The sequence below is a fragment of the Achroia grisella genome, unplaced genomic scaffold (assembly GCF_030625045.1).
Source record: "Achroia grisella isolate CSIRO2021 unplaced genomic scaffold, CSIRO_AGI_Agris_v1 utg660, whole genome shotgun sequence".
In the NCBI taxonomy this organism is placed as follows: Eukaryota; Metazoa; Arthropoda; class Insecta; order Lepidoptera; family Pyralidae; genus Achroia; species Achroia grisella.
In genome coordinates this window covers 6467953-6495064 of record NW_026712984.1, presented here as the reverse complement: position 1 = coordinate 6495064, position 27112 = coordinate 6467953, and the positions used below count along the sequence as shown (strand labels likewise).

Genomic DNA, 27112 nt, shown 5'->3' with positions numbered 1-27112 from the left:
CTGCATTTATAATAATGTGCTATATTGAATTCATTGTGTTAAGGTAAGTAAATGATTGTATAATAATTATAAAAATAATAAATAAATGTATAATGTTAATTTCAAAATAAAATACTGTAAAGTTTCATCAAAATGCGTTTAGTAGTATTTACGTGAAAGAGTAATAAACACGAAAGTTTGTGAGTATGGACACAGATAACATAATATCTAGACACGCGGTAGCCTGTCAAGCCGAGTTTCAAGTAAGAGAACTGGCGAGAAGCACCGTGTGTATATTTACATGAACCATTTGGAGCCACTTTTGGCCCCCTCATAACTCAAAAACTCTTTCACATAAACCTGTCAAATTTGACAAAACATATCTCAAACGGTTATTTAGATATTAACGTCCAAATATCGTTATTTTTATCACTGATCAACTGTAGATCAAAATTGGCTACTTGGTTAGTTTTCATATAATTGGTATATGAGAATTGGCCAAGTCAGACCTTAGGTTACAGTATATTATCCTAAGTTTTAAGAAGAAATGATATTTTATATTGTTATAAATACATTTCAGTACAGACCATTGAATTTTGCATCCATTTAGATCTCACCTCTTTTGTCGTAGAAGTCAACAATCAAGGCATATATCATAATATAAAACTCGGCTAAAAAGGCGGAAGGGGGGGGGGGGGGGGGGGGGGGTTAAAAGATACTAAAAAAGATCACGTGATAAATGGACGGACCCAAAGATTAACAAATTTATAATAACCCAGATCTGTCCTATAATCCTCTCCTAGTATATAAGATTTTTTTATGATTGTTAGAATAAAAAATGTAACTATTCAAAAGGGCTTATATTAAGTTTATTTGAATAAAGATTTGAAATCAATTCTATTCTATTCAAATCCGCCTAATCATTATAGAGTTTGAATCATTGCACCGTGCGAGAAATCGAACCCGCGACCATTAGAAATAAAGCGGTTAGGTTAACGGCTAGACCACCGAGGTCGTATAACCTACAGATGTTTTTCATCGGTTACAGTGCGTTGATTACATTGAGTCTGTGCTCCAGTTACCCAACTTTCCCTCCGGACTTTAAGTTTGGAGCAGCCACGGCAGCTTACCAAGTGGAAGGTGCTTGGAATATTAGCGGTAAGTCAGTAAGTTAAGTTAAACACAGTAAGTTAAGGGGTATTTTATTGAGGTTACTATCTGACCCGTGTCTGCGTTTCATTTAATATTTTTCAATGCAGCTCCAATGAATAAAAAAAAATATAATAAATTCTTTTAACGTCAAGTCGCGTGATTCTCTGATTGTATCAGAGAAAGTCTAGTCTAGTCTAGTCTATCTATACACGACACCAGAATTTTATATATATAAAGAGAATTTTTTATATATAGCAAGTGATAATTTTATATATATAAAATTCTCATGTAACAATATTACTTTACTATAATTCTCTGTAAGGGCTTGGCCAATTCTTATGATATTTTGTGTATATAGGCACAATAGGTTCTTTCATTTCTTGTTCCTTCGCCATTCAGGCAATTAAACACTGGAATGCGCTGCCTCTTGACATTGAATCTATTAAAAATAAATCTCATTTCAAAGCTAAATCACAGGTTAATTTTCTACGCAATGATAAAAAAAAAATCATAATAAAATTTCTGATTCTCCTTGTTTATCTCTTTCTTTTGCGCTCTATTTAACTTATTTTCTACCTCTTACATGGATAATTTTCCTATGTCTAAATATGTAAACCAAGTAATACATACTTAGATTACATATTTATGTTATATTTATGATGTAAATATATATATATATATATATATTATATTTATTTAAGTGTCGTATGTAAATATGTATGTCTAATAATATGTATTATTCTAAAGTTACTACGTAAATGTTTGTAAACTATAATGAGCCGCTTATTAACTTCTCAGTTTGCCTCTCCTTAGAAATAGAAATAATCTTTATTCAAATAAACTCATTACAAGCACTTTTGAATAGTCATATTTTGATTCTACCACTCATTCGGAATGCAGATTCATCACAAGAAGAATGAGCAAGAAACTTGTGTGTTGCTCTTTTTATAGCTCTTTTAATAGATGTTTTTTTATATAAATAATTACAGTATAACAAGTAAGAGGCATGCGATAATCAACATAGAAATCACTACGCACTCATTATTAGTGTAATCAGATAATATTGTCAGTGCTATGGATTTAAAGTTTTTCTATAAAAACATTATAATGATAGATTCGATGATCGTTAACGAATTCTTCAATTTTATAGTAAGCTTTTTTGCAAAGGAACTGTTTTATTTGACATTTAAATCTTTCTTCTGGCAGATTTATAACAGACGACTAATTACTAATTTTAGCCAAATGATATTTAGGTGTTAAGTTCGCCATATGTACATTTATATACTGTATTTGTGCATTAAAGTTTAAATAAATAAATATATCTGATAATAGAACACCTATACCTACTATTTTTCATACCAAAATCTCCATAGTCCTTCCGTTCGTTTCATCTCAGTCCTTTCCTATTGCAGATGCAAAGCAGCTTGTTTTATAAGCTATGTTTCGATTATAGCGTCAGATTAGTCAGTGATTCTTATTTCTATGTGTGTGTGTACGAGACTATGTGTTTTATGATTCATAACTCTGCTTTGGTTAATAAAACTGATTGCCTTCCAGATAAGGAGTCAGCATATGGGACAAGATAACACATGAGAAAAGCTACCTTATATCAGATGGTAGTTCTGGAGACATCGCTTGCGACTCGTACCACCAGTGGAGGCGAGACCTCGAAATGCTTACAGAACTTGGTGTACATTTTTATAGGTTAAGTATCTTAAATTCTTAATACTAATCTAAATATATATAAAAGGTGACTGACATAGTGATCTATCAATGCACAGCCCAAACCACTGGACGGTTTGGGCTGAAATTTGGCATGCAGGTAGATGTTATGACGTAAGCATCCGCTAAGAAAGGATTTTGATTAATTCTACCCCTAAGGGGATAAATTAACGCGAGCAAAGCTGCAGGCAAAAGCTAGTTTAAAATATAATTATCAAGGGAAGATAAATATCTCACTTATTCATTGTATGAGCTTGTTTTATTTACATATTTAGTTGATTTGCTTGATTTATTTAATTCAAGTTACTAATGACCATATTATAAATACCTTATAGAATAACATACATATGTAATAACTAGCGGTGCCCGCCACTTCGTCCGCGTGTATAGTGACCTTGACCACAGAAAATATGTTCAATAATATAACTCAAAAAAGGCAAATAAAATTAACGACTTTCCATACAAACATAAGAGTAACATTTTTACAAACTTTCAGTCTTATTTATTTATATTTAATCAATAGCCTCAAAAATAAGTTTCAAGCTTCTAGCTTCAAAATGACGATCTTCCATACAACGTTTCATCCCCCCTTTTAAGCTCTTACAACCCTTTTTTGGCATTAAAAAGTAGCAGTATCCTTTCTCAGGGTCTAGACTATCTGTGTACCAAATTTTTTTTAAATCGGTTCAGTAGTTTTGACGTGAAAACGAGACAGACAGACAGACAGAGTTACTTTCGGATTTATAATGTTAGTAGGGATAATATAATAAAATATAAATCGTGGTCACGGAATTGGTGATGACTGTCTGCCACGTGTAGCGCCGGTACACTGCTTTCGGCCTATAGTCTTTCTTCTAAAAGGTGGGCAGCATATTGGTGGGGACCCCCGGGCAACGCCTTGAAGCTCGCGTTGTGACTCGATACCAGCTGTGTTACATTTTTATACACTTTACATTTAAAGATACAGATATAACATAAAACAATTTTCAGAAAAGTGATCAATAGTAGAAAAATACAGTTAAAAATTAAATTCCGGTAGAATCTATACATATAAATAAAATTGGAGTGTCTGTTTGTAATATTGAAACAACCATTTTTACTACACTCATATTAATATAAATACAGTACATACACCAAAATAACATTTTTTACGATTTTTCTCTGTCTGTCTATCTGTTTATTCTTACTAATATCTGAAACGGCTGGACCGATTTTAACGGGACTTTTATTGGCTGGTTGCTGATGTAATAAGGAGTAACTTAGGCTACTTTTATTTTAGAAAAATAAAGTTGAATTTCACGCGGACGAAGACGCGGATAAAGCTAGTATTAACTATAAATAGACCTATGCCACCTAAAATTTTAAACTTTTGGGATTCTATTAGATCTAAAGTCATTTTCTTTTTGCTCCCACTGCCGCCTGGTTAAGTTTAGAATCCCGAAACAGAATAAGGATTCTGAAATGAACTATTATTTTTCATTCCAGATTTTCAATATCATGGCCTCGTCTACTACCGACTGGTTTCCCTAACCACATTAGTGAAGACGGCAAGCGATACTACAATGAACTAATCGATTCCTTACTCGAGAAAGGTATAGAACCAGCTGTCACAATCTACCATTGGGATATGCCGCAAAATCTCCAAAATCTTGGTAACAACTTTTTAATAAAACTATTTGAAATTCCTGTATACACCTTTGTTTATGGTGAACAATCTTCGAAACTAAATCTAGATCTCAATCTAGCTAGTTCCACGTGGTAGAAGTGCGGATCTAGCCCCCTTCTAATTCAAACGAGAAACGAAATTACGACTGTATGAGATGATGTTCGAACTCCTAGCGGTGTTCTCAGACTAAAATCGTATCCGTCAGGCAGGAGTTGGCCTTCAGCTCCATAAGTCCTTCCGCGTGTTTGGAGAGCCATCTGCACTCGCCCCCTATCATTCTCTGAAGCTGAAAAGGCCAGCTACTTCCAACAGCGTTAGAATAGTTCGATAAAAAATAGATGTGAAGGCTCTTCGAATTCTAGGCGCTGTTTTAAGCGCTCACATTAATATTCTACCACGGTTGTGGTAGATTACCACCTCATAGCAAACATCTGCAGCTCTTGTCATAAGCCACAAGCATAGTTATCATAAACCTTTGTTATATCTCGTGCGTTGCTGGTTCTTCCAACGTTAAGACATATGTATATATAATTCCCCTCCTATCGATCCCCTGTCCAATTCAAACGGGGATCGAAATTACGACGGCTTGAGCCGAGGTTCGAACCCCTAGCGGTTTCCTCAGATTAATGTCGTATCCGTCAGGCGGGAGTTGGCCTTCAGCCGTTCAAAAAGTCCTTCCGCGTGGTTGGAGTGCCATCTGCACTCGCCCCCTATTGTCCTGAAGCTGTAAAGGCCAGCTGCGGCCAACAGCATTAGAGTAGTCCGAAAAAAACTGTATAAGTTTGAGAATGTATTTTTAAAATCAATTTAGTATAATTTAAGTTTATCGATGACGAATAAACAAATCTTTTATATTTATAGTATTCGTTTCTTTAAAGGTATAATCACTGCATTACGACAAAATGGTAACGACATTCTTCAGATGTTGTTTTAATACAATGTAATTATGTATAGCATATTAACATACTACATCCATGGAATGCAGGAAGGCAGTCTTAACACGAATAATCCATGGAATGCCGGATGTAGTATGTTAATATGCTATACATAATTGCATTGTATTAAAACAACATCTGAAGAATGTCATTGCCATTTTGTCGCAATAGTTGTTAATGTCAATATATGGATCATATCTATAGGCTACTGTTGCGGGTGAATAATAAGATGTTGCTGGTCGAGACGATGTATATTACAGATGATGATAAACTGACAATGTGTACATAGAAATAATGATCTTATATACTAAATAAAAGTAGGAAAATGTAAGGTTACACAGTTTAGATACAGCAGTCCTAGTAGACAATATTGAATTTGTCTTACTAGACATTATTAAATGCAATTATTATTTTATGTATCTAGGTGACTGTGTCCCATAGCTACCAATCAGGTATGCCAACGATTCGAGGAACGAATTACGGGTCCAAGATTCTAGATCTAAGTTTCCTGGAAGTCTTTCTACTTATACCGTTATATACTAGATTTTGACTGGTTTTTTATCCGGTGTGCCTACAGCTTGTTTACTATTCCTGTATTCCAAAAAGATAAATTATAACACAATACAAACATATGTATTGCAGATATCTTTTTGAATTGCTCTGGGTGAATTCCTATATAAGAAAAATTATTTATATCTAGTACCTATAGTCAAAACTCCACTTAGTTTTGGACTAAACGGCTCGCTGTGAGTTCTCAATGTTAACTTTTATCATAATTGTTTAAGGCATTATTTGACATTAAAATTTTACTTTTAGACTAAATAGGGCTGTCTGAGTTCTCCAATGATATTTGTTTACTATTATAATAATGGGTAAGGTAACGCCTTACCCACTGGACGTACTGTGACAACCCTAAGACTACTTATAGTTATTTTTCTACTTTCATGTTTAATATACATTATTTATATTATTAGCAGAGTCTTAACACGAATAATTTATTGGCAAATAAAGGTATTTAAACGGCGAGAGAGGTAAATATCTTTATTTGTCTTAACCCGGTTAATCTTATATATAAAATTCTCGTGTCACAGTTTTCGTTCCCATACTCCTCCGAAACGGCTTGACCGATTCTCATGAAATTTTATGAGCGTATTGAGTAGGTCTGAGAATCGGCCAACATCTATTTTTCATCCCCCTAAATGTTAGAGGTAGTCCACCCCTAAATTTTTTTTTATTTTAAGGCAAAACAACTTTTGCCGTGACAGCTAGTCTTATATATAAGATATATTAAACATGAAAGTATAAAAATAACTAACTAACTTATAAATAACTACATTCTTTTTGCATCCTCTGGCTGTGTGTGATATGGTTGTAATTAGAGCATAAACACACAACCGTATTTAGAAAGGTAATTAAAATCTTGATTATATTCCAGGAGGTTGGGCCAGTCCCCACGTAGCTGACTGGCTAACCGAATACGCAAGAGTGGTGTTTACCTTATTTGCTGACAGAGTAAAAATATGGATTACAATCAACGAGCCTATTATGATCTGTGACCTCGGGTATGGTAGTGGTCGACACGCGCCTATGCTGAAGACCCTCCATGATATAGGAAGTTATATGTGCAATAAGAATCTGCTAATTGCTCACGCTAAGGTCTATAGACTGTATGATGAGGTATTCCGTCCAAAGTACCATGGTCAGTATTCTTATAACTGTCTTTTAATTAATTTATTTATTTAAACTTTATTGAAATTTTTATACAATAGCCGGGCTTAATGCTAATAGCATTCTCTACCAGCCAACCTTAGAGAGTGCAACTCTAAGGCGATTAGTTTACTAAAGAAAATCCTTCCTTACTAATATTATAATTGCGAAAGTAACTCTGTCTGTCTGTCTCGCATTAATGTAAAAACTACTGAACCGATTTAAATGAAATTTGGTACAGTGTTAGTCTAGACCCTAAGAAAGGACATAGGCTACTTTTGAATGCGAAAACAGGGTTGTAAGGGGTTGAAAGAGTGGGTGAAAGTATCGTCATTTTTTAAGTAGATTGTTGATACTTTTTTGCAAGAGAGTCGTGAATTTGTGGGAGCCTGGGCTAAATCTATGTACTTAGGGGCCTACCTAATTATTTAACTCAACTAAAATACAGTGATTAAAAACAAGCGACTAGAAATTCCCCGTTCCTTTCGATAGACGCGCACTTGCATGAGTTGATTGATTTCAGGGTTGCCAACCTTATGGTAGGTTTTTTAACATTCTAGATATTTTTTTAGAAGCTAGCGTGTACTGTGTGACTCCTACTCACTAAAAACTCCAAGATATCCCGACGAAGCGCCTATAGCCGGAGTCGCGGAATCGAATGTCGGTTCACCGCAACTCCGGCGGCGTCGGCTCGCTTTAGTTTGCGAGCCCCGTCGCTTTTATTTTGGGAGTCCGCCCCACCACTCTTGAGAAGGAGCTTCCGCACCATCTCGGGCTTTTATTGAAGATGCGACCGCCCCCGCGGTCACATCTCAGGCCCTTGCGGCAATCTGAGGCGCCCATGCTACCATCCACCTCGGACGGCTTTTGATGGAGCCACCCTTATTGGACGGTATCCAACCTGCTCGGCCCGCTCTCTCGACTGGAGGCTTTGGAGCCCGGCCGTTTACCCTTGGGCGGGGTAAGCGTCTTTAGGCTACGGTAACCATTTACCATCAGATGGGTCATATACTTGTCACTGTAGTAGTATAAAAAAAGACTTTAAAATACATATATTTTATTTATAAAGTTGTAGAATGTTTAATTCAGTTTGTCATTTTTATAAAGTGTATAAGTTATTTATCTATTCAACAGGAATGATATCAATTGTAAATCACTTGGCATGGCTGGAAGCTTTCAGTGACGGTGATTTGTACGCGACATATGTAGCAATGCAGAACACGGTAAGTACAATTATATGTACCTATATATATATATATATATATATATAGTATAGTAGTATATATGTATATATAGTACCTACGTATGAATGGGATAATAAATATCTTAATATTCTTAGCACTAAATCTTCAATTTAACCGAGAGAATTTCTTTGTATCATATGTTTCTACCGATTATACCATACTACGAGTACGTAAGCTATGTTAGCAGTTAGTAGCTCGGTTAGCAGTTTATAACACGCATCGCTTTGCTAAAATAAAAAATATATATTTAGGCATATCTCTTATCACTTAGGGGTATGAAAAATAGATAGTAGCCGATTCTCAGACCTACTGAATATGCATATAAAATTTCATAAAAATCGATCAAGCCGTTTCGGAGGAGTATGGTAACTAACATTGTGACACGAAAATTTTATATATAAGATAGACTCTTAGTTGAATCTTTCCAGGTGGGAAGGTACAGTCACCCGATATTCTCCAAAGAAGGAGGCTGGCCGCCAGAAGTGGAGAGGATTGTAGCAATAAACAGCGAGAAACAAGGGTATCCCAGGTCAAGATTGCCTCCATTCACTAAACATGAGATTGACCTAGTGAGAGGTCAGTAATATAAAGTTGTATGTATAACAGCTGCCGGTCCACCTTTCAAACTAACACTACGCAATACAGCGGAAACCAATATCATTGGAACGGTTAATTAACAAAGCTTCTAATTTATATTTGAACTCCATTCAATGCCAACGATACTTTCTTCAAATGCGAAACACGTGTAGCAATATGAGTATAGACTCCATAACGGTCGAATTTTTTACAGCCTTCCTATAATATTTATATACATATATACTAGTTCCCGCGATTTCGTCCACGTAGAATTTAACTTTATTTTTCTAAAATAAACGTAGCCTAAAGAACTAAAAATTATTTCGTTCGTCTAAAGTTATTCGTTCCATTGAGTATCAGTTCCCAATGGTTCAAACTAATACATTTACATCCTGCATCATCCCTTATTTTATCCCCATGGGGTTCAATTTATCAAAATCCTTTTTTAAAAAATTATCTCATTCTTATCCAGGAACCTTCGATTTCTTCGGTTTAAATCATTATACTAGCAGATTGATCCGCTCAATCGACGGCAGCGAGAAGCCTTCCTTCTCCAAGGAAGAGGGTTCTTCTTTGTTCGGCGATGGAGAATATAACTACACTTTGGTGACAGGTCACGATTGGACCATGGCTGGTAACGGATGGCTTGCGGTTAGTACCTACTAGAAATGAATTATTATGTTACATACACAACTTAAATGTGCATATAGTATCTACAAAATATATTTGAGTATTTATATCAGTTGTCTAGTACCCATGGCGATAAAGGTATTTCAAGTCAAACTACAATATACAGTAGAATTACTTGCTATGATTATTAAAAATTGACGTGCAAACTTTTAATTAATAAAATTTAAAAATATAATATTATATTTCTTTATTATTCTGTATTTAAAAAAATATATTTTCTTTCTTTCATCATATATATTAAAACGTCAAGCAAAAACATTGTACCCCTTTTTAAGAAAATTACGCGGGCTGAAATTTAGCGTACTCATTCTTACTAACATTATAAATACAAAAGTAACTCTGTCTGTCTGGCACGCTTTCACACCAAAACTACTCAACCGATTTAAATGAAATTTGATACACAGATCATCTAGACACTTAGAAAGGACATAGGCTACTTTTTAATGTGAAAAAAATATTGTAATATAAGGGGTTGAAAGGAGAGATGTAAGGTTGTATGGAAGAATCGTAATTTTTAAAGCTAACACGATGAAACTTTTTTATTTGGCTTTTATGAGATTATTAAAATTTTTTTTTCATTATTTGGTCAAGGTCACTAATTTACGAGGACGAAGTCGCGGGTACAGCTAGTAGTTTATATAGAGGAGTGCAGAATACAATTTTTTTTTAAATTATGCATGAAAAATCCATCTAATCAAAGAAAGAACACACATGCATCTATACTATTTTGTTTATTGTTAGTCTGTGGTCAAATTGAGAATAGATTAATGTTTGTCTTTAATATTATTTGTCTATCGTCTTACTGAATGTTGTAGTATGATTAATATCTTCAGGTATACCCAGTAGGGTTTCGTTATCTGCTACAATGGATCAAGAAGGAGTATGGAGATATAAAAATACTGGTGACTGAAAACGGTTACAGCACAGAAGGTGTAAACTACACACATGATGACGATAGACTGAAATATCATGAGGATTATATTAACCAGGTATGTATGACGGTCTTGTTGGTTTAGTGGTTAAGCGCACGGCCTTTTTTCCGGTGGTTGCGGGTTCTATTCCTCAGATGATACATTTGTATTCATGAGTATGTTTTTTTGTATATGATAATGAAATGGTGCACTCGCCTGCGCTAACGGATTACGCTGGCACCAGTGGAGGATGATAAGATGAACATGAGGTCAGGTTAGTTAGCCCATTGTAACAAATTCACTAAGAATTTATCACGATGGTTTCAAGGGGGAACCGCGTGGAGGTCAACCTAACATGGTACATTGCTAGCAATGGCGTAATTACTCCACATTACTAACAATCCTCTTTCCCCCCTCATGAGTATGTTGCCTGGGTGTTTTCTATGTGTATTATGTATATACATTTAAAAAATGTATTTAAGTATTATTTAGTACACATAACACAGGTAAGTATTATTTAGTATACATAACACTTGGCACTAGATGGCGCAGCGTAAATTGTTCTGAGAGTTGATATTATTATTATATGGCACGGTATGCTGAAGTCAAGTCAGTTAGGATAATATTAATAAGAACGAAAGACAATTCACAGCGCCATCTAGTCCCAAGCTAAGCGGAGCTTCTGTTATGGTTAATAGACAACTGATATAAATACTTAGATACTTAGAAAACACCCAGACTGATACAAAAATTATAGATAAATACAAAGTTTTGTATCGTGCAAGTATCGAACTCGAGACTGTCGAAAGCGATATACTAAACCGCTAGACCATAAAGGGATTCTCAAATAAAACTTACATTTTTTTTTACGTTTCCTCATGTACAGATGCTATTGGCTTTTAAGGAGGACGGTGTTAATGTCATAGGTTACACAGCCTGGAGCCTTATGGATAACTACGAGTGGACCGACGGCTACAAGTGAGTAGATATTTTTGTTCTTTTTATATAGATGACTAGCTATGCCCGCGACTTCGTCCGCGTGGTATAGGGACCTTGGATAGCAAAAAATATATATAAAATATCCAACCCAAAAAAATAATTACCCAAAATAACCATAATATCTAACCCAAAAAAGCCAAAGAAAAGAATGTTCATCGTTCTGGCTTCAAAAATGACGAATTTTCATACAAACTTTCATCCCCTATTTTATTTTACCCCCTTAAGGGATTTTTTTACATACTTTGAATGTCATATTTATTTATATTTAATATACATAAGCTTAAAAAATAAGTTTCATGGTTCTCTTAAATTGACAATACTTAAAAAAATGTAGCTGAAAATTACAATATTTCCATACAATCAATCACCTGCCTTTACAACCAATTTTTCGCATTAAAAAGTAGCCTATATTCTTTCTGACTATGTGTGTACCAAATTTTATTTTAATTGGTAAATTCACCGTGAATTTATCACGATATTTTCCAGGGGCAACCGCATGGAGATCAACCTGACATGGTACAGTGCTAACAATCGAGTTATTAGTCCACATTACTAACAATTACCTTCTCTTCCCCAAAGAACTAGTCACACTTACTAACAACCCCCTTTCACCCCATGGCACACTGTTTCTTTTTATTAATTGATAATAATGGAATGATACCCCGCCTGTGCTAACGGTATACTCTGGCGGGGCACCAGTGGAAGGTAAGGCGAACATAAGGTCAGGTCAGATAGCCCATGATGACAAACTCACCAAGTATTTATCACGATGTTTTCCAGGGGGAATCGCGTGGAGGTCAACCTGACATGGTACATTCCTAGCATAAAGATCAATGCACATTACTAACCTACTAACCCCCTTTCACCCCACAGCACAGTTTTAGTTTCTAACATCAATAAACATTTTAATTTCAGAGCTAAATTCGGCCTATACGAAGTCAATTTCACGGATCCTCGTCGTACTAGAACGCCTAGGAAATCAGCGAAATTCTACGCAGAACTGATTAAGCACCAAAGAGTAATTGCAGCTGTTAACGGAACCAGTAGTTCCACTTACATACTGTCAATATTATTAGTGGTTGTGATTATACTGGCACTGATTGCTGGCTTCTATATGTACAATAGATCTAAAGCAAGGAAGAGAGCGCTTGTAAAGAAGGAATTCGAAGCGGATTACGAGCTTCTTATGGCGGAAAAACAAAATGAGTGAAAAACAATTTTAATTGTAAGTTAATAAAGTATGTAATTGCATGACCTGTATTTTTCTCTTAATCTTTAGTTGGACAAACGATGTCAGTCAAATAAAAGATATAAATATATAACTCAAAGGTGACTGACATAGTGATCTATCAACGCACAGCCCAAACCACTGGACGGATCGGACTGAAATTTGGCATGCAGGTAGATGTTATGACGTAGGCATCCGCTAAGAAAGGATTTTGATAAATTCCATCCCTAAGGGGATAAATTAACGCGAGCGAAGCCGCGGGCAAAAGCTAGTAAAAGATATAAATAACCCTGGAGAACTAACACAGCGCCACGGTAAGCAGAGCTTGTGTTATAGGTGCTACACAACTGATATAAATATTACGATTTTTTTTGTAAATATATATATACATAGAAAACAGCCAGACTGATACAATCATAATCATGAACACGGTACAAACTTTTGTATTCGTGAGTATGATTGTATCGATCTGGGTGTTTTCTATCTATAAAAAAAAAACTATATATTTTTAGATCAGTTGTCTAGTACCCATAACACAAGCTCTGCCTAGCTTGAATCTAGATGGCGTTGTGTGAATTGTCATACCTAAATTTAACGGTACCAAAAACAACGCAGTATTTTCAAAAATAACATTTATTTCCTTAAAGTTTTCTGAAGTTTCAGTAGCGGAGCGTTTTTGCTTTTTCTTTTCTCTTTTTTCAGTTCTCCCGATTGAATGGCTTTCTTCATTACCTGAAATAATATTAACATTAAGTTCTTCCTTCCTGAAATCTGCACATTTCGACTATAGGTCTATTGACCATCGCCTTACTTCCGACATTCGTGGGTTCGATTCCTCGCACGACACAAACATTTACATAAAACAAATAACATTGAAATGTCTGTTTGTAATTTCATATTAAGAGCTTTTCACTAAAATGTATTTAGTATATGAAAAAAAAATTATATGCAAATAAATTTATGTGTGTCTGTCAGGGCTAAACCCTGTCAAAGTTAAAAGTAAAACAAAACTCGCCAAAATTATTGCTTATAACATTAGCTATCTGCGAGTAAAAGTCCCGTCAAAATCGGACCAGGTTTTCATAAAATGTTATAAGGAGTAATTTAGGTTACTTTTATTTTAGAATCTTTATTTCTTTTAATTCCTCGACGATTAGCCGAAGTTACGGGTAATAGCTAGTTTAAGAATAACAGAATATTCTCACCTGCAACGCGTTATCATCACTTTTGGCAAACATTGCTGGGTCGTTCAATGTTGGGTACTTGAATGAGAAACCTCGAGGAAACATGGGCCTTGAGAGAAGCGACGCCAGCTGCCTCTTCTTGGATTTCAAGGCTTTATCTATTGAAGGGTCCACGTTTTGAACGGGACTGGGTACGAGTTAAGGTTGACTTAAAAAATAGAAATAGTAATAAACTTTATTCAAATAAACTTAATATAAGCACTTCTGAATGACGAGCATGCATGGCAATTGTTGTTTATGCACGGGATTTTCACTTAATGTTAGACATAGACACCTATATAAATACCTATACATTGTAAATAAAGTGGCTTTTAAAAAAAAGTAATTCAATTGAGTTTCTTGCCAGTTCTTCTCAATTGGATCTATATACCGAACTGGACGGTAGAGAAAAAAATAAAAGTATACTGTAAAATATTTGACGTTCATAAGCGGCTAAAATGTCCTACATGAATAAATGATTTTTTATTTGATTAATCACATTTTTTTATTCTACCACTCATTAGGAACGCGGCCTCATCACAAGAAAATTGAGCTAGAAACTTGTTTCGCTCTTTTAAATAAATGTTATTCTAAGAAAATACATATTAACAAGGATTAGGCATGCGATAATCAACATAGAAGCACTCAATCTTTGTTCAGTCAACATTAATTAATAAACACATACCGTCACTCTAATAAATAAAATATCGAGCTTCTTTGCCATTCAAATTACCTATATTTTACCCCCTTTTTTAATGTAGTCTATTGTTGTTGGCCGCAGCAGGTCCTTACAGCTTCACCGGACGATAGGGGGCGAGTTCAGATGGCACTCCAAACCCGCGGAAGGACTTATGGAGCGGCTGAAGGCCAACTTCCGCTTAACAGATACGACTTTAATCTGAGGACACCGCTAAGGGTTCGAACCTCGGCTCAGGCTGTAGTCTCGATTCCCGTGTAAATTTGATATGACAATATCTATGTATTTTTCAGTTATCTAGTACCCGTACCACAAGCTTTAACTAGCTTAACTTGGGACTAGATGGCGCTGTGTTAACTGTCCTGAGATTATTACTATTATTAATTTTAAACACGCTTTTCGGCAATTGTATAAAAAGGATACAGGTCATCGTCGTCGATGATCATGTCCATCTCCTTGGCCAGCTTGTCTCGCCAGCCCTGCGCTTGTGCAGTTCTTCGTCTCCTCAGCAGAAGAGCATCCACCTCTCGCGCTGTCGTCATCAGCTCTTTGAGGGGTGGTAGAGCGTGCGCGGGCACCGGGAACGTTGGCAGTTCGGATGCTGGATAATTATAATACGAATGTATAACATCACGACCATTACTCTGAATATGGTAGACGGAGACGTTTAGTTATATTCACAATTATGGGATGTAGTATGAGCTTGTACTGTTGGCTGCTAGGGGCGAGTGCATATGGCACTCCAAACCTGCGGAAGGACTTATGGAGCGGTTGAATACCAACTCCCGCCTGACGGATACCGCTAGGGTTCAGGTTCAGGGCGTCTTAATCACGATCAACGTTTAGAGTTGGACTGAGGATCGATATGATATAATAAAAAAATCTTGCCACCGAGTTTTAGAACTTACGACATAAATGAGGTAGCGACATCTAGTTTACTTTACGGAACTATTGTAAGCGAATTCAATATTAAATTTCGGCCGCTCAGAGTTTGCGTTTCTGACAGGTCAGGATCGAATGGGCGATGTAACTTAGAACTGACGTACAATTTACGCAAAAAAATTAAATATATTTTATCTGCCTTATTAACGAGTGAAAACATTAATGATTCCAACTTACAATGAACACATTAACTTTGGGTGAAAATGATTAACTTTTTAACAAATATAAAAACAATAGTTTTTAAAAGTGAAACCACATCTAACTGCGCTGTTTCAAGGTTATTTGGTCACATGTTGACTTAACTCTGAACGGCCGAACTGTAGCGTAAACAATGACTTACTTTTGTTGAGCGTTTTACACAACTTCGCATAAAGGTATGCCTCGGATGGCTCCATCATGAGTATGGTAAGACCCTCCTTGTTGGCACGAGCCGTCCGTCCGCTGCGATGTACGTAATTCTAAACAAACATTTGTAATATAAAAAATATATCCATACTAGCTGTCCCGGCAAACGTTGTTTTGCCATATAAATTAATAACGCTATAAAAAAATAGTGGTTGATGATAGAAGAGTGAAAATTTAGGATTGTATGTAGTATCAAAAAAAAATAGAAACAAAATTTTGTCTAAAAAATAAAAAAAAACTTTAGGTGTAGTCCACCCGTAAATTATATTTTTTATTTTTTAGACAAAATTTTGTTTCTATTTTTTTTTGATACTACATACAATCCTAAATTTTCACTCTTCTATCATCAACCACTAACATGTGGATGAAAAATAGATGTTGGCCGGTTCTCAGACCTACTCAATACGCTCATAAAATTTCATGAGAATCGGTCAAGCCGTTTCGGAGGAGTATGGGAACGAAAACTGTGACACGAGAATTTTATATATAAGAAGATATTGTGCCAAATACGTGGTAGAGTTTATATAGTTTTTTTTATTTATTAAATGTACTTTTTATGCAAATTTAAAAAGAAATACCATAGGGAAGGAGTGCTGTCACTCCTTCGTATAATAATAATAATTATCACTAATGTAAGTATGTATATTTAGTAGTATAGTAAATAGTGTCTTATGTGTGCCACCTACCCTATTCTATGTACATAAGTCCTCTCTTCTAGATTGTCGGTAAGAGATTGCTTTTAGCGAAGACTGCCTTTTGTAATTATTTTACTATTCACTATATTTTTTTATTATTTCATCTGTGTACATAATAAAGAGTTTTTTATTACTATTATTATGTCCCTGGACATTTAACACAACGCCATCTAGTCCCAAGCTAAGCAGAGCTTGTATTATGGGTACTAAACAATTGATACAAATACTTAGCGTACGAGGAATCAAACCTGTATCATCTAAAACAGGACGATGCACTAAACCGTTAGACTACGAAGGTCGTTAAATATTTGCTTACCTTTTATGTAAGTTCTATTAAATTGTGGATAGTTACCTCAGCAGTCTTTGGCACTTGGTAATGTATGACGTGATCCACATTGGGGATGTCCAACCCTCGAGCAGCCACATCCGTCGCCACCAGCACCCCGTGCGGATCATCCCTGAACCTGTTCACAGAAAATATCTAATATATAAAATTTTTATACAATTTTGTGTGCATATCAGGTAGGTTTAAAAATCGGCCATCATATTTTCATACCCCTCAATGATAAGGGTGAACCACCCCTAAATTTTATATGATTTTTTTAACATATTTTTTATTGTAATTTTATATGATTTGGCATTAAAAGTACATACAATCTTCAATTTCTATCCTACTTCTATTTTCAATAGCGATATTAGTACTTAAATTATGGCAAAACAACGTTATTATTGATGGTAACATAAAGGTTTCTACTTACCGTTCTAGATTCTTCAGGCGCTGTCTTTGCGGCATACTAGCATGGAGAGGCAGTAAAGGACAACTCAGCAAAGTGAACAATTGTGCCAACCTGCAAAAAAAGTTACAGAAATAAAGAAAGAAAGAAAATTGTTAATTCGGTACACTGAAAATAATTTTTAAAATTTAATTTACATTTTATATTAATAATTAGAGTAGTAATAATAAATTAAAGTAGAAATAATCTTCATTCAAATAAACTCAGTGCAAGCACTTTGAATAGTCATATTTTTGATTCTACCACTCATTCGGAACGGAGTCACAATACAATAGAATAGAATAGAAAATCATTTATTCAAATAAACTTAATTTAAGCACTTTTGAATAGTCATAACAATTTGTTTTTTATCTACCACTCGTTCGGAAAGCTGTCTCATTACAAGAAGAACGAGCAAGACACTTGTGTGTTGCTCTTTTGAATAGATGTTTTATTTTAATAATTTCACAATGACAAGTAATAAAATCAACATAGAAACCTTTATGCACTCATTCCTAGTGCAATCATTTAATATTGTCAGCGCTATTAATTTTAAGTTTTTCTACAAAAACATTATTATCATTAAGGAACTCTTCAATTTTATATGCTTTTGTAATATTAATTTAATAATACAATAATTGTTTTATATGATTTTGTAAAACAAATGTAAATGATAAAAATAATTACTACCCATTCATTACCAATCTCTGCCACTGTTTTTTTTGGGTCTTACAGTCAAGAGATCTCTTTCAGGCATTAATCTACTTACATTGTGTCTAAATTATTTTAGACGAGCTCGGTTGTCTAGTTTAGCACAGCGCTTTAGTTCCAATGATTGCGGGTTCTATTCCTCGCACGGTACAAACATTTGTATTCATGAGTATAATTGTTAACGGTCAGACTAATTTTCTATGTATAATATATAATTGTAAAAATGAATATCTAAGTACAGGTATCAGTTGTCTAGTACCCTTAACACAAGCTCGGCGTAGCTTAGGACTAGATGGCGCTGTATGAATTATTCAGAAAAATTATTAGTTTATTGCTGTATTTTCTGAGCGCAATAAAGAATATATAAAATTTCAATGCCAGGAAGAATATAGACAGTTTCAAAAGAGTTAGTGATTGCACTAATAAAAGCTTACGTAACAATAACAAACTGATTTTACCTAAATGTCGTTTGGCTAAAGTTAGTAATTCGTTTTATGGCAATTGCGTCAGGTTTTACAATAAAATACCAGAGTCTGTTATAAATCTGCCAGAAAAAAGATTTAAATGTCAAATAAAACACTTCCTTTGCAAAAAAGCTTACTATAAAATTGAAGAATTCGTTACCGATAATAATGTTTTTGTAGAAAAATTTTAAATACATAGCACTGTCAATATTATCTGATTACACTAATAATGAGTGCGTAGCGATTTCTATGTTGATTATCGCATGCCTCTTACTTGTTATACTGTAATTATTTATATAAAAAAACATCTATTAAAAAGAGCAACAAACAAGTTTCTTGCTCATTCTACTTGTGATGAATCTGCATTCCGAATGAGTGGTAGAATCGAAATATGACTATTCAAAAGTGCTTGTAATGAGTTTATTTGAATAAAGATTATTTCTATTTCTACTTCTATTACAATTCGTACCTTCTTACACAGCCTATAGAATTGCAAAACACTATAGTCCTTCCGGGGTGGTTTTTTGCTATGTAGTATAAATAGGCGTCTTTCTGTTCCAATGAGCACGCTATTCGACTCTCTGTTAAAGTTTCCGATGTACCTGTAACATATATTTACATATAATATCTTTAACACGTTTAAGAACGCATGCCCACCGGTGGGTCCCTCAACAAAAGTAAATTTACACGTTGGGACCTGGTGATCACTCGTGGGCACTTTAATTGAAATAAATCTAGGGGTTATATAATGTCTACCTCGAATTATTGTACACTAAAACATATTTAAAAAATAATATACGTAATTAACAAAGTGAGAAGTAAGATTTTTCAATGCGGTCATCAACTATACTTAATATAGTAAAATCAAGACGAGACATAAATTGTCAGTTTGTTTGTTTATAGATGCGTTTACACGATCTAGACACGCGGTAGCATGTCAAGCCGAGTTTCAAGTAACTGGTGAGCAGCACCGTGTGTATATTTACACGAACCATTTGGAGCCACTTTTGACTTGTCAAATTTGGTTCATATATTGAGACTTGCGAGATAAATATGTGTTCCAAATTTCATAAACATATCTCAAACGGTTATTTAGATATTAACGTCCAAATATCGTCATTTTTATCACTGATCAACTATAGTTCAAAATTATAACCCACTTCCAGATGACCTAGGAAGTTCAGATTTGGCATGCAGATAGGTAATTAGGTGAATATAAAGGAAAAAATGAAATCAGTATATTTCGTATATGAGAACTGGCCAAGTCAGACCTTAGGCTACAGTATATTATCCTAAGTTATAAGAAGAAATAATAATTTATATTGTTATAAATACATTTCAGGACATACCATTGAACTTGGCACCCATTTAGATCACACCTCTTTTGTCGTAGAAGTCAACAATCAAGGCATATATCATAATATTAAACTCGGCTATCATTTCACATTTATGTTTTTGATGGGATACGTTCTTTCACGGGCGATCAGAAGGGCGTGCGATTTAGTGCGGGAAAGCCAGTGCAAGCATCGTGAGGGATTGTTTTTATCTATTTTTGTGTTTACGCTTTCGCACGTGATTAGGCGTATGTCATTAGCTGCCTTTACACATGTTCTTTCACACGCGATCAGAATCGCGGGAAAGCCAATGTAATCGTTAGAGATTGTTACCATCGTTAGGGACTGTTTTTATCTATTTTTTGTTTTCACGCTTTCGCACGTGATTAGGTTTTTATCTTTAGCTGTCTTTACACGACAAGTTTTTTCACGCGATTTGGAATATGCGCGATTTAGCGCAATAAAACCAGCGAGCGCAATCGTTATGGATTGTTTTTTATATATTTTTTTGTGTTCACACTTTCGCACGAGATTAGGCGTATGTTATTAGCTGTCCTTACACAACATGTTGTTTGACGCTCAATCAATAAACTAAATAGGGGTTGATGCTCGAAGAGTGAAAATTTTGGGTTTTATGTATTATTTAATGCAACATACATTTTTTTTTCATTTTTTGTATTTTTTGTATTTTTTTTTATTTATAAAAAAAAATACAAAAAATGAAAACAAAAAGTAAGAGATTATCCACCTCTTACTTTTTACCCTTATCACTTAGGAGTATGAAAAATAGTTAATAGCCGATTCTCAGACCTGAATATGAATATAAAATTTCATAAAAATCGGTCAAGCCGTTTCGAAGGAGTATGGTAACTAACATTGCGACATGAGAATTTTATATACGTATAAGATATATACTATACAAGATGTGGCCGCGGTTTCCCCCGCGCTAAATTGTAATATTTAAATTTCAATAAAAAATATAGCATATATTTTATTCTGATGCATAAGCTATATTACTGTAAAGTTTCATCAAAATCCGTTCAGTAGTTTTTGCGTGAAAGAATAACAAACATCCATACTTACAAACTTTCGCGTTTATAATATTACTAGCTACTCACCCCGGCTTGGCATGGGTGTACATGTATTATATATATAAACCTTCCTCTTAAAACACTATCTATTTAAAAAAACCATCATCAATCATCAAAATCCGTTGCATAGTTTTAAAGATTTAAGCATACATAGGGACGGACGGACAAACAGCGACATCGACAGCGACTTTGTTTTATACTATGTAATGATTAAGATATATAATATATACATTACTATATTACGTAAATGACCTTTTCTTAAATAAAATGTAAAGACTTACCTAGATTTTGTGCCGTTATATCCACGACTTTGGGGTCTGTCATACCCAACATGTCGACTAGTCTCTTGATCTTCTGCTGAGGCGTCATCTTCTCTATCTTTCTATTTATAATTTTTCCTCTCTTTGTTACCTGGTAATAAAAAAAAATGTAATTTCACTTTATGGGTACTAGACAACTGATATAAATACTTAAAACAACACACAACTATTGCCGTGCGAGCGTTCATGGCAATAGTTGTTCATTCACGGGATTTTCATTTAATGTTAGACATAGACACCTATATAAGTAAATAATCTGGATTTTTAAAAAAGAAATTCTGTTGTATTTCTTACCAGTTCTTCTCAATTGGATCTATACCTATATAGAATTTCTCCACCATCCAGCAGTAGGCAAAGAATAATATAATACAAAACAATTGACGTATCTAAACAGCTAAAATGTCCTACATTAATAAATAATTTGATTTGAAAACACTTTTTTTTAATATATAAATAATAGATACAACCATAAGATATAGGAAACATCCAGACCAATACAAACTATCACACTCATGAATACAAATGTTTGTCCTGTGCGAGGAACCGAACCCGCTACTATCGCAAATAAAGCAGTTTAGAACAAACCACTAGACTATAGGAGCCGCCAAATCAGTACCTTTTTCCCCTTCATATGCGTAGGCAGCTCGTGAACCATGGTAAGTGTAGCGGAAAACACAAAGTTCTGACGACTGCTACGCTTGGTGTCATCAGAGTTCAAACGTTCCAGCAGAGGCTGCAGTTCTTCGAAATGGCCACGCTCTATCATACGGTCCGTTTCGTCAATAGCTAGGAACCTAAAGAAAACAATGTCATAATAATAAAAATAATCTTAGGACAATTCACACAGCGCCATCTAGACCCAAGTTAAACTAAACTTGTGTTATGGGTACTAGATAACTGATACATATTCATATTTTTTTTTTGTAAATACATACATATTATACATAGAAAACACCCAGACCGATACAAACAATCATACTCATGAATACAAATGTTTGTGCCGTGCGAGGAATCGAACCCGTGACCGTCGGTCGTAAAGCGGTGTGCTAGACTGCTAGACCACTACAATATCCCAAACAAGGTTATAATAATTATTGAATTAACAAATTATTTAACCCATATTAACATTGATTCATAAACTAGGCTGGGATCGATCCCGCGTCCAATTCAAACGGGGATCGAAATTACGACGGCCTGAGTAGAGGTGAAAACCTCTAGCGGTGCCCTCGGACTATAGTCAGGCGGGAGTTGCCCTTCTGCCGCTCCATATGTTCTTCCGCTGGTTTGGAATGACATCTGCACTCGCTCTCTATCGTCCGGTGAAGCTGTAAAGGCCAGCTACGTCCAACAGCGTTAGAATAGTTCGAAAAAAAACTATACTAGGTTTAATATAGTCCGGAACCACAATATGAATTTTCATTCAATATAACGTTTCATGTAACGCCTGTAACGTCACTCATGTGTTACCATTCTGTTTTTTATAAGCATACGGCCCACCTGATGGTAAACGGATACCGTAGCCTATGGACGCCTGAAACACCAGGGGTGTCACGTGCGCGTTGCCGACCCTTAAGAAACCTTAATATACCCTTCTTGTACAACCGCATACTATAGTCTCGTGAGATAACCTCAGGAGGTAGTTCATTCCACAATCTAAGTGTACGCAGGAGGAAGCTCCTCTGAAACCGAACTGTCCGAGACCTGTTAGGTTCCAGCGTGTGGGGATGCATTCCCTGTCGATGGCGAGTATATTTGTGAGGTCCAGGGATATCCAATTAAAAAAAGTTCAGTGGGATAGTTCATGTAAGTGTATGGCTACCATCGCAACCAAGAGCTTCTGGCCGGAAGAACCAGGTTCCAGCGTATAGGGAAGAATTCAAGCGTTAGGCCGCCAGATACTATAAAATACTGTTAACTTACTTGACACAGTCCAACTGCTGTAGATGCTGTTGCCCCTGCTGCAGTAGCTCCCACAGGCGTCCAGGTGTCGCTACCACCACCTCCGGTCCCCGCGCCAGAACCCTCTCCTGTTTCACCGGCGCTAAACCACCTACTATTGTTGCTACTCTTATACCTATGTCGCAGATAATAAAGTAGATTTTAGAAAAACACTAAATTCAAAAAGGTTTTGTCTAAGATCTTACTGTTGCCAGACGACTTTACAGATGCAGGCAGACAGTAGATAGATAGATAGATAAAAAAATTATTCACGTTAAAGACACACACAAACAAGGCACTGTAATAATAAGAACAAAAATAAAAACAGATATACAATTACATTAGTTAAGTCAAACCAAATACAATACACAACAAATATATAGATAAAATAAAGTACAGCCTAAGAGAAGTTTCTGGGACTATTGATGATTGGTATTAATGATATTAACTGTAAAAATGAAGAAATAATAATAAACCTGGGACAAATGACAACAAAGCAATAACACATAGTGTCATGTAGTCCCAAACGATGCAGACCTTAAGTTATGAGTAATAGACAACTAATATGTTTACTTAATCTCAAATTCAAATTTAAAATATCTTTATGATATTTCATGAGTTCAGAATGATTCAGAAGAAATGGGAAGAACTAATGATCTTTCCAAATAAATGTTGTACATGTTTACAATATTATAGATTCATTTTTAAATTCAAATTTTGGAAAATAGAGTGACCAGTATGTTATTGCAAAAGCAAAAAGTCTAAACAGTGTTTGTAATCTGAACAGACCAGTCCTCACAAGCACAAGTTCACAAATATGACAGACGAGTCAGCCATCATCGAACTCAACTGTACTAGATGGAGCACATTGACCCGGCCCAACACGTCGTCATAAGTTTGAACTTTATAGCGAGCATGACTGTGTAGTGTTTAGTTCCTTAGGGTCTTTAAGTTGAGGTCCAAGTCACTATAATGTAGTAAGATGAAATTGTTACCTGTATATTTAGATATTGCAATTAAATGCCTGCTGATCTGTATAGCAAGCTCCCTTGTGGGTGTTAAGATCAGAGCATACAATGGCTTCCCAGTTTTTACGACAATATGTCCAGGTATATCCACATCGTCTATGACTTTCACGCAACCTATGCCTGTAACAAATTAAAATCAATCAAGGTTAATTCAACAGAAGCCAGCATCACGACTGCCATGACCATTCCAGTTAAATAAAAAAATAATATTACTAATGACTTCAAGCTGAAAGTATTCTTATTAAATAAAAATAAAAGTATAAACAAATTTGAATATTACAAATCAATACCTTCTTCATTTTGGTGCATTTCACTTTCATCTTCAGAATCTCCATCATTTGAAAATTCACTACCTTCTTCCTCATCATTACTACCTTCACTAAGCGCTACATCACTGTCAGACACATCATCATCTGATACTTCATTATTATCAGTATGAGTATCATCATTTACAGATTCATTATCACTTGAATCAGCTAAATCATCTGAGTCAAGCATCTCGGAGAGATGTACATAATTATCACTGTCATCACTATCTATGCCTTCATCAGATGTTTGTTTTTTTCTTATAGGCACATCAAACTCTTCTATAAATTCGTTAGCTGCATTTTTATCTCTTTTATTTATTTTTGGTGATTGTTTTTTTGTAGCCTTATTGGCTTGATTATTTTTATTTTTAATACTTTTTTTTGTTTTTGCATTAGTATTCTCTTCAATGATATCTTCATTGTCACTATCACCACTTCCATAACCATGTTCAGATGACTCTTTATCTTTTTTAATTTCTTTATTTCTCTTGCATTTATCTTTTTTGTCATGTTTAGATATTTTATTCACTTCATTCTTTCTTTTCACTGATGTCTTTTTGTATGGTATTTCATAAACATCTAAACCAGCATCAGCTTTTTCCTTTAATTTCATAATACCAGTGAGTATTGGCAGACCAAAAGCAAGAGTTTTGCCACTCCCAGTTTCAGCTGCACCTAAGATATCTCTGCGACCTGTAACAATATACCCTCCATTTTACTATTCTGTGAAACCTAAAATTTTAGATATATTAAAAATCTTTTATAACATACCATGTATAGCTGCTGGCAAGGTCAGCTCTTGGATTTTTGTGGGTTTTTTAAAGTTCAACTCCATAAGTGCTTTCAATATAGGTTCAGGGAGTTTAAATTCAGCCCAAGTCAACATATCTTCAGGAGTCAAATCGGACACAACCTCAGTAATATCTTCTCCAAGTTTTATTTTAACTTTTTTACTGTTGTCAACCCTATTTATGATTCTTGTTTTATTTGATAAGGATGGTGTTACTGTATCACAATTTTCAACTGTAAATCCTTGACTTAATTTTACTCTCTTTGTTGGTACTTCAAGTGTTTCACTTTCACTCAGCTTTGTTGGTGTTTCAAGCACAACCTTTAAATTCTTGCGTTTCTTACCTTTTTTCTGAAAAAAGCAAACCATAGACCGTATGCAAACTATTTTTTATGATTTTTTGATCAATCATTTTATACTTAGGGGATATTGTCATGAATGAATGTCAAAATTTAAATAAAAATTAATACAATAAAAATATTAAAAACTTTGATTTGGTACTTCATATAGTGGCGCGAGACGTAGTGGGGGCTTAGTAAGGTAACAACAATGTTAGCCATGTACCATGTCAAGTTGGTTTCTATGTACTATTTAATAATTTACGTATATTTGAATCAAATGTGGCAGGCGGTATTAATATTTAGCTCTCTATTGCCCTTTCCTTCACCAGCCAGTAATTCAGTCGAATATAATGCTCTCATTTCGATTGTGGCATGTTCTCACGAAACTACAATATGGGATTTTTCAAGAAGGGCTTTCTTAGAGGTCGGTAACGCACATGTGACACCCCTGGTGTGTGTGTTCATAGGCTACAGTACCCATTTCCATCAGATGGGCCGTATGCTTGTTTGCCAACATGGTAGTATAAAAAAAAATTACATACGGGTAACAATTCTAAGTGGGTGTATGACTATTCTGTATAGGTTCTAAGTTTTTTAAAGTTTGAATCTTTTGCCTAAGAACAAGAATTATTCAAGTAGTTTCAATATCTGTGACCTATAACATTGCCACTTCAAACTGTGAAGATAAGTGAACAAGAAACACCGGCAGATATTTTTGGATATAGTAAACAAAGTGCGACATGTGATGTTACCTTTTTAATGCAGTTTTTTGTTTCCTTATCAAATCCGTAACTAGTACATTCTTCGAGGCCCACGAAACCTTGAAAATTGTCTGTCATAGAGATGGGAAAACCATCCAAAGCAATTGTATCCCATTTCATGTTTTTATAATTTTTATTCATGTTTCCAAAGCAACTGAAACAAAGATAACCTAAAACATAACCTTTTGAATTTCTGTCATCGGCTGAATTGACAATTACAAGACATTGACGTCCAATTTATTTGACATATATGTTATTTATGGTCAAATTAGATAACATCTTCTACAAATTATTATTAGGGCTATGGAACACAGAGACGAGAACAAAATCATCATGTGACATGATGATATAACATGTTATATTCAAGTCGTAACTGAAATATCCAGTGTAGTTGGGAATAATGTACGATAATGAACGTTAAATAAATTTTCAAAAAAGAAGGAGAATCTCATGATTTTAATTTTTTTTGTGTTAAATTATTT

At 34.9% G+C, this 27112-nt stretch overlaps 2 protein-coding genes across 2 annotated transcripts; one reads left to right on the top strand and one right to left on the bottom strand.

The window, feature by feature from the left end:
- Positions 1-14: 14 nt before the first annotated feature.
- On the top strand, positions 15-12791 carry LOC131849698 (myrosinase 1-like). Its single transcript, XM_059199810.1, is given in 11 exon segments — positions 15-43; positions 1028-1141; positions 2689-2835; positions 4339-4505; positions 6890-7153; positions 8296-8384; positions 8834-8981; positions 9454-9632; positions 10505-10660; positions 11469-11560; positions 12497-12791. Coding segments are annotated over 11 exon segments (1680 nt in total).
- Positions 12792-13442: 651 nt separating this feature from the next.
- Positions 13443-26820, bottom strand: LOC131849868 (ATP-dependent RNA helicase DDX24-like). The gene is made up of 14 exons (XM_059200000.1): positions 26622-26820; positions 25510-25879; positions 24721-25431; positions 24398-24550; positions 23385-23538; positions 22081-22258; positions 21426-21555; positions 19189-19321; positions 17530-17619; positions 17124-17235; positions 16012-16129; positions 15153-15330; positions 14015-14180; positions 13443-13541 (listed from the first exon to the last, which is right to left on the bottom strand). The coding sequence occupies exons 1-14, from the start codon at positions 26769-26771 to the stop codon at positions 13443-13445; spliced, it is 2742 nt and encodes a 913-aa protein (XP_059055983.1). The 5' UTR covers positions 26772-26820.
- Between the last annotated feature and the right edge of the window lie 292 nt (positions 26821-27112).

Excerpts from the sequence above, each read along its gene's own strand:
- LOC131849868 (XM_059200000.1), bottom strand. The coding sequence starts at position 26,771 with ATGAATAAAAATTATAAAAACATGAAATGGGATACAATTGCTTTGGAT. Across the intron at positions 21,556-22,080 it reads CGCATATGAAGGGGAAAAAG|GTAACAAAGAGAGGAAAAAT; the intron begins GTACTGATTTGG and ends TTTTATTACCAG. Across the intron at positions 17,236-17,529 it reads CGCCTGAAGAATCTAGAACG|GTTCAGGGATGATCCGCACG; the intron begins GTAAGTAGAAAC and ends TTCTGTGAACAG.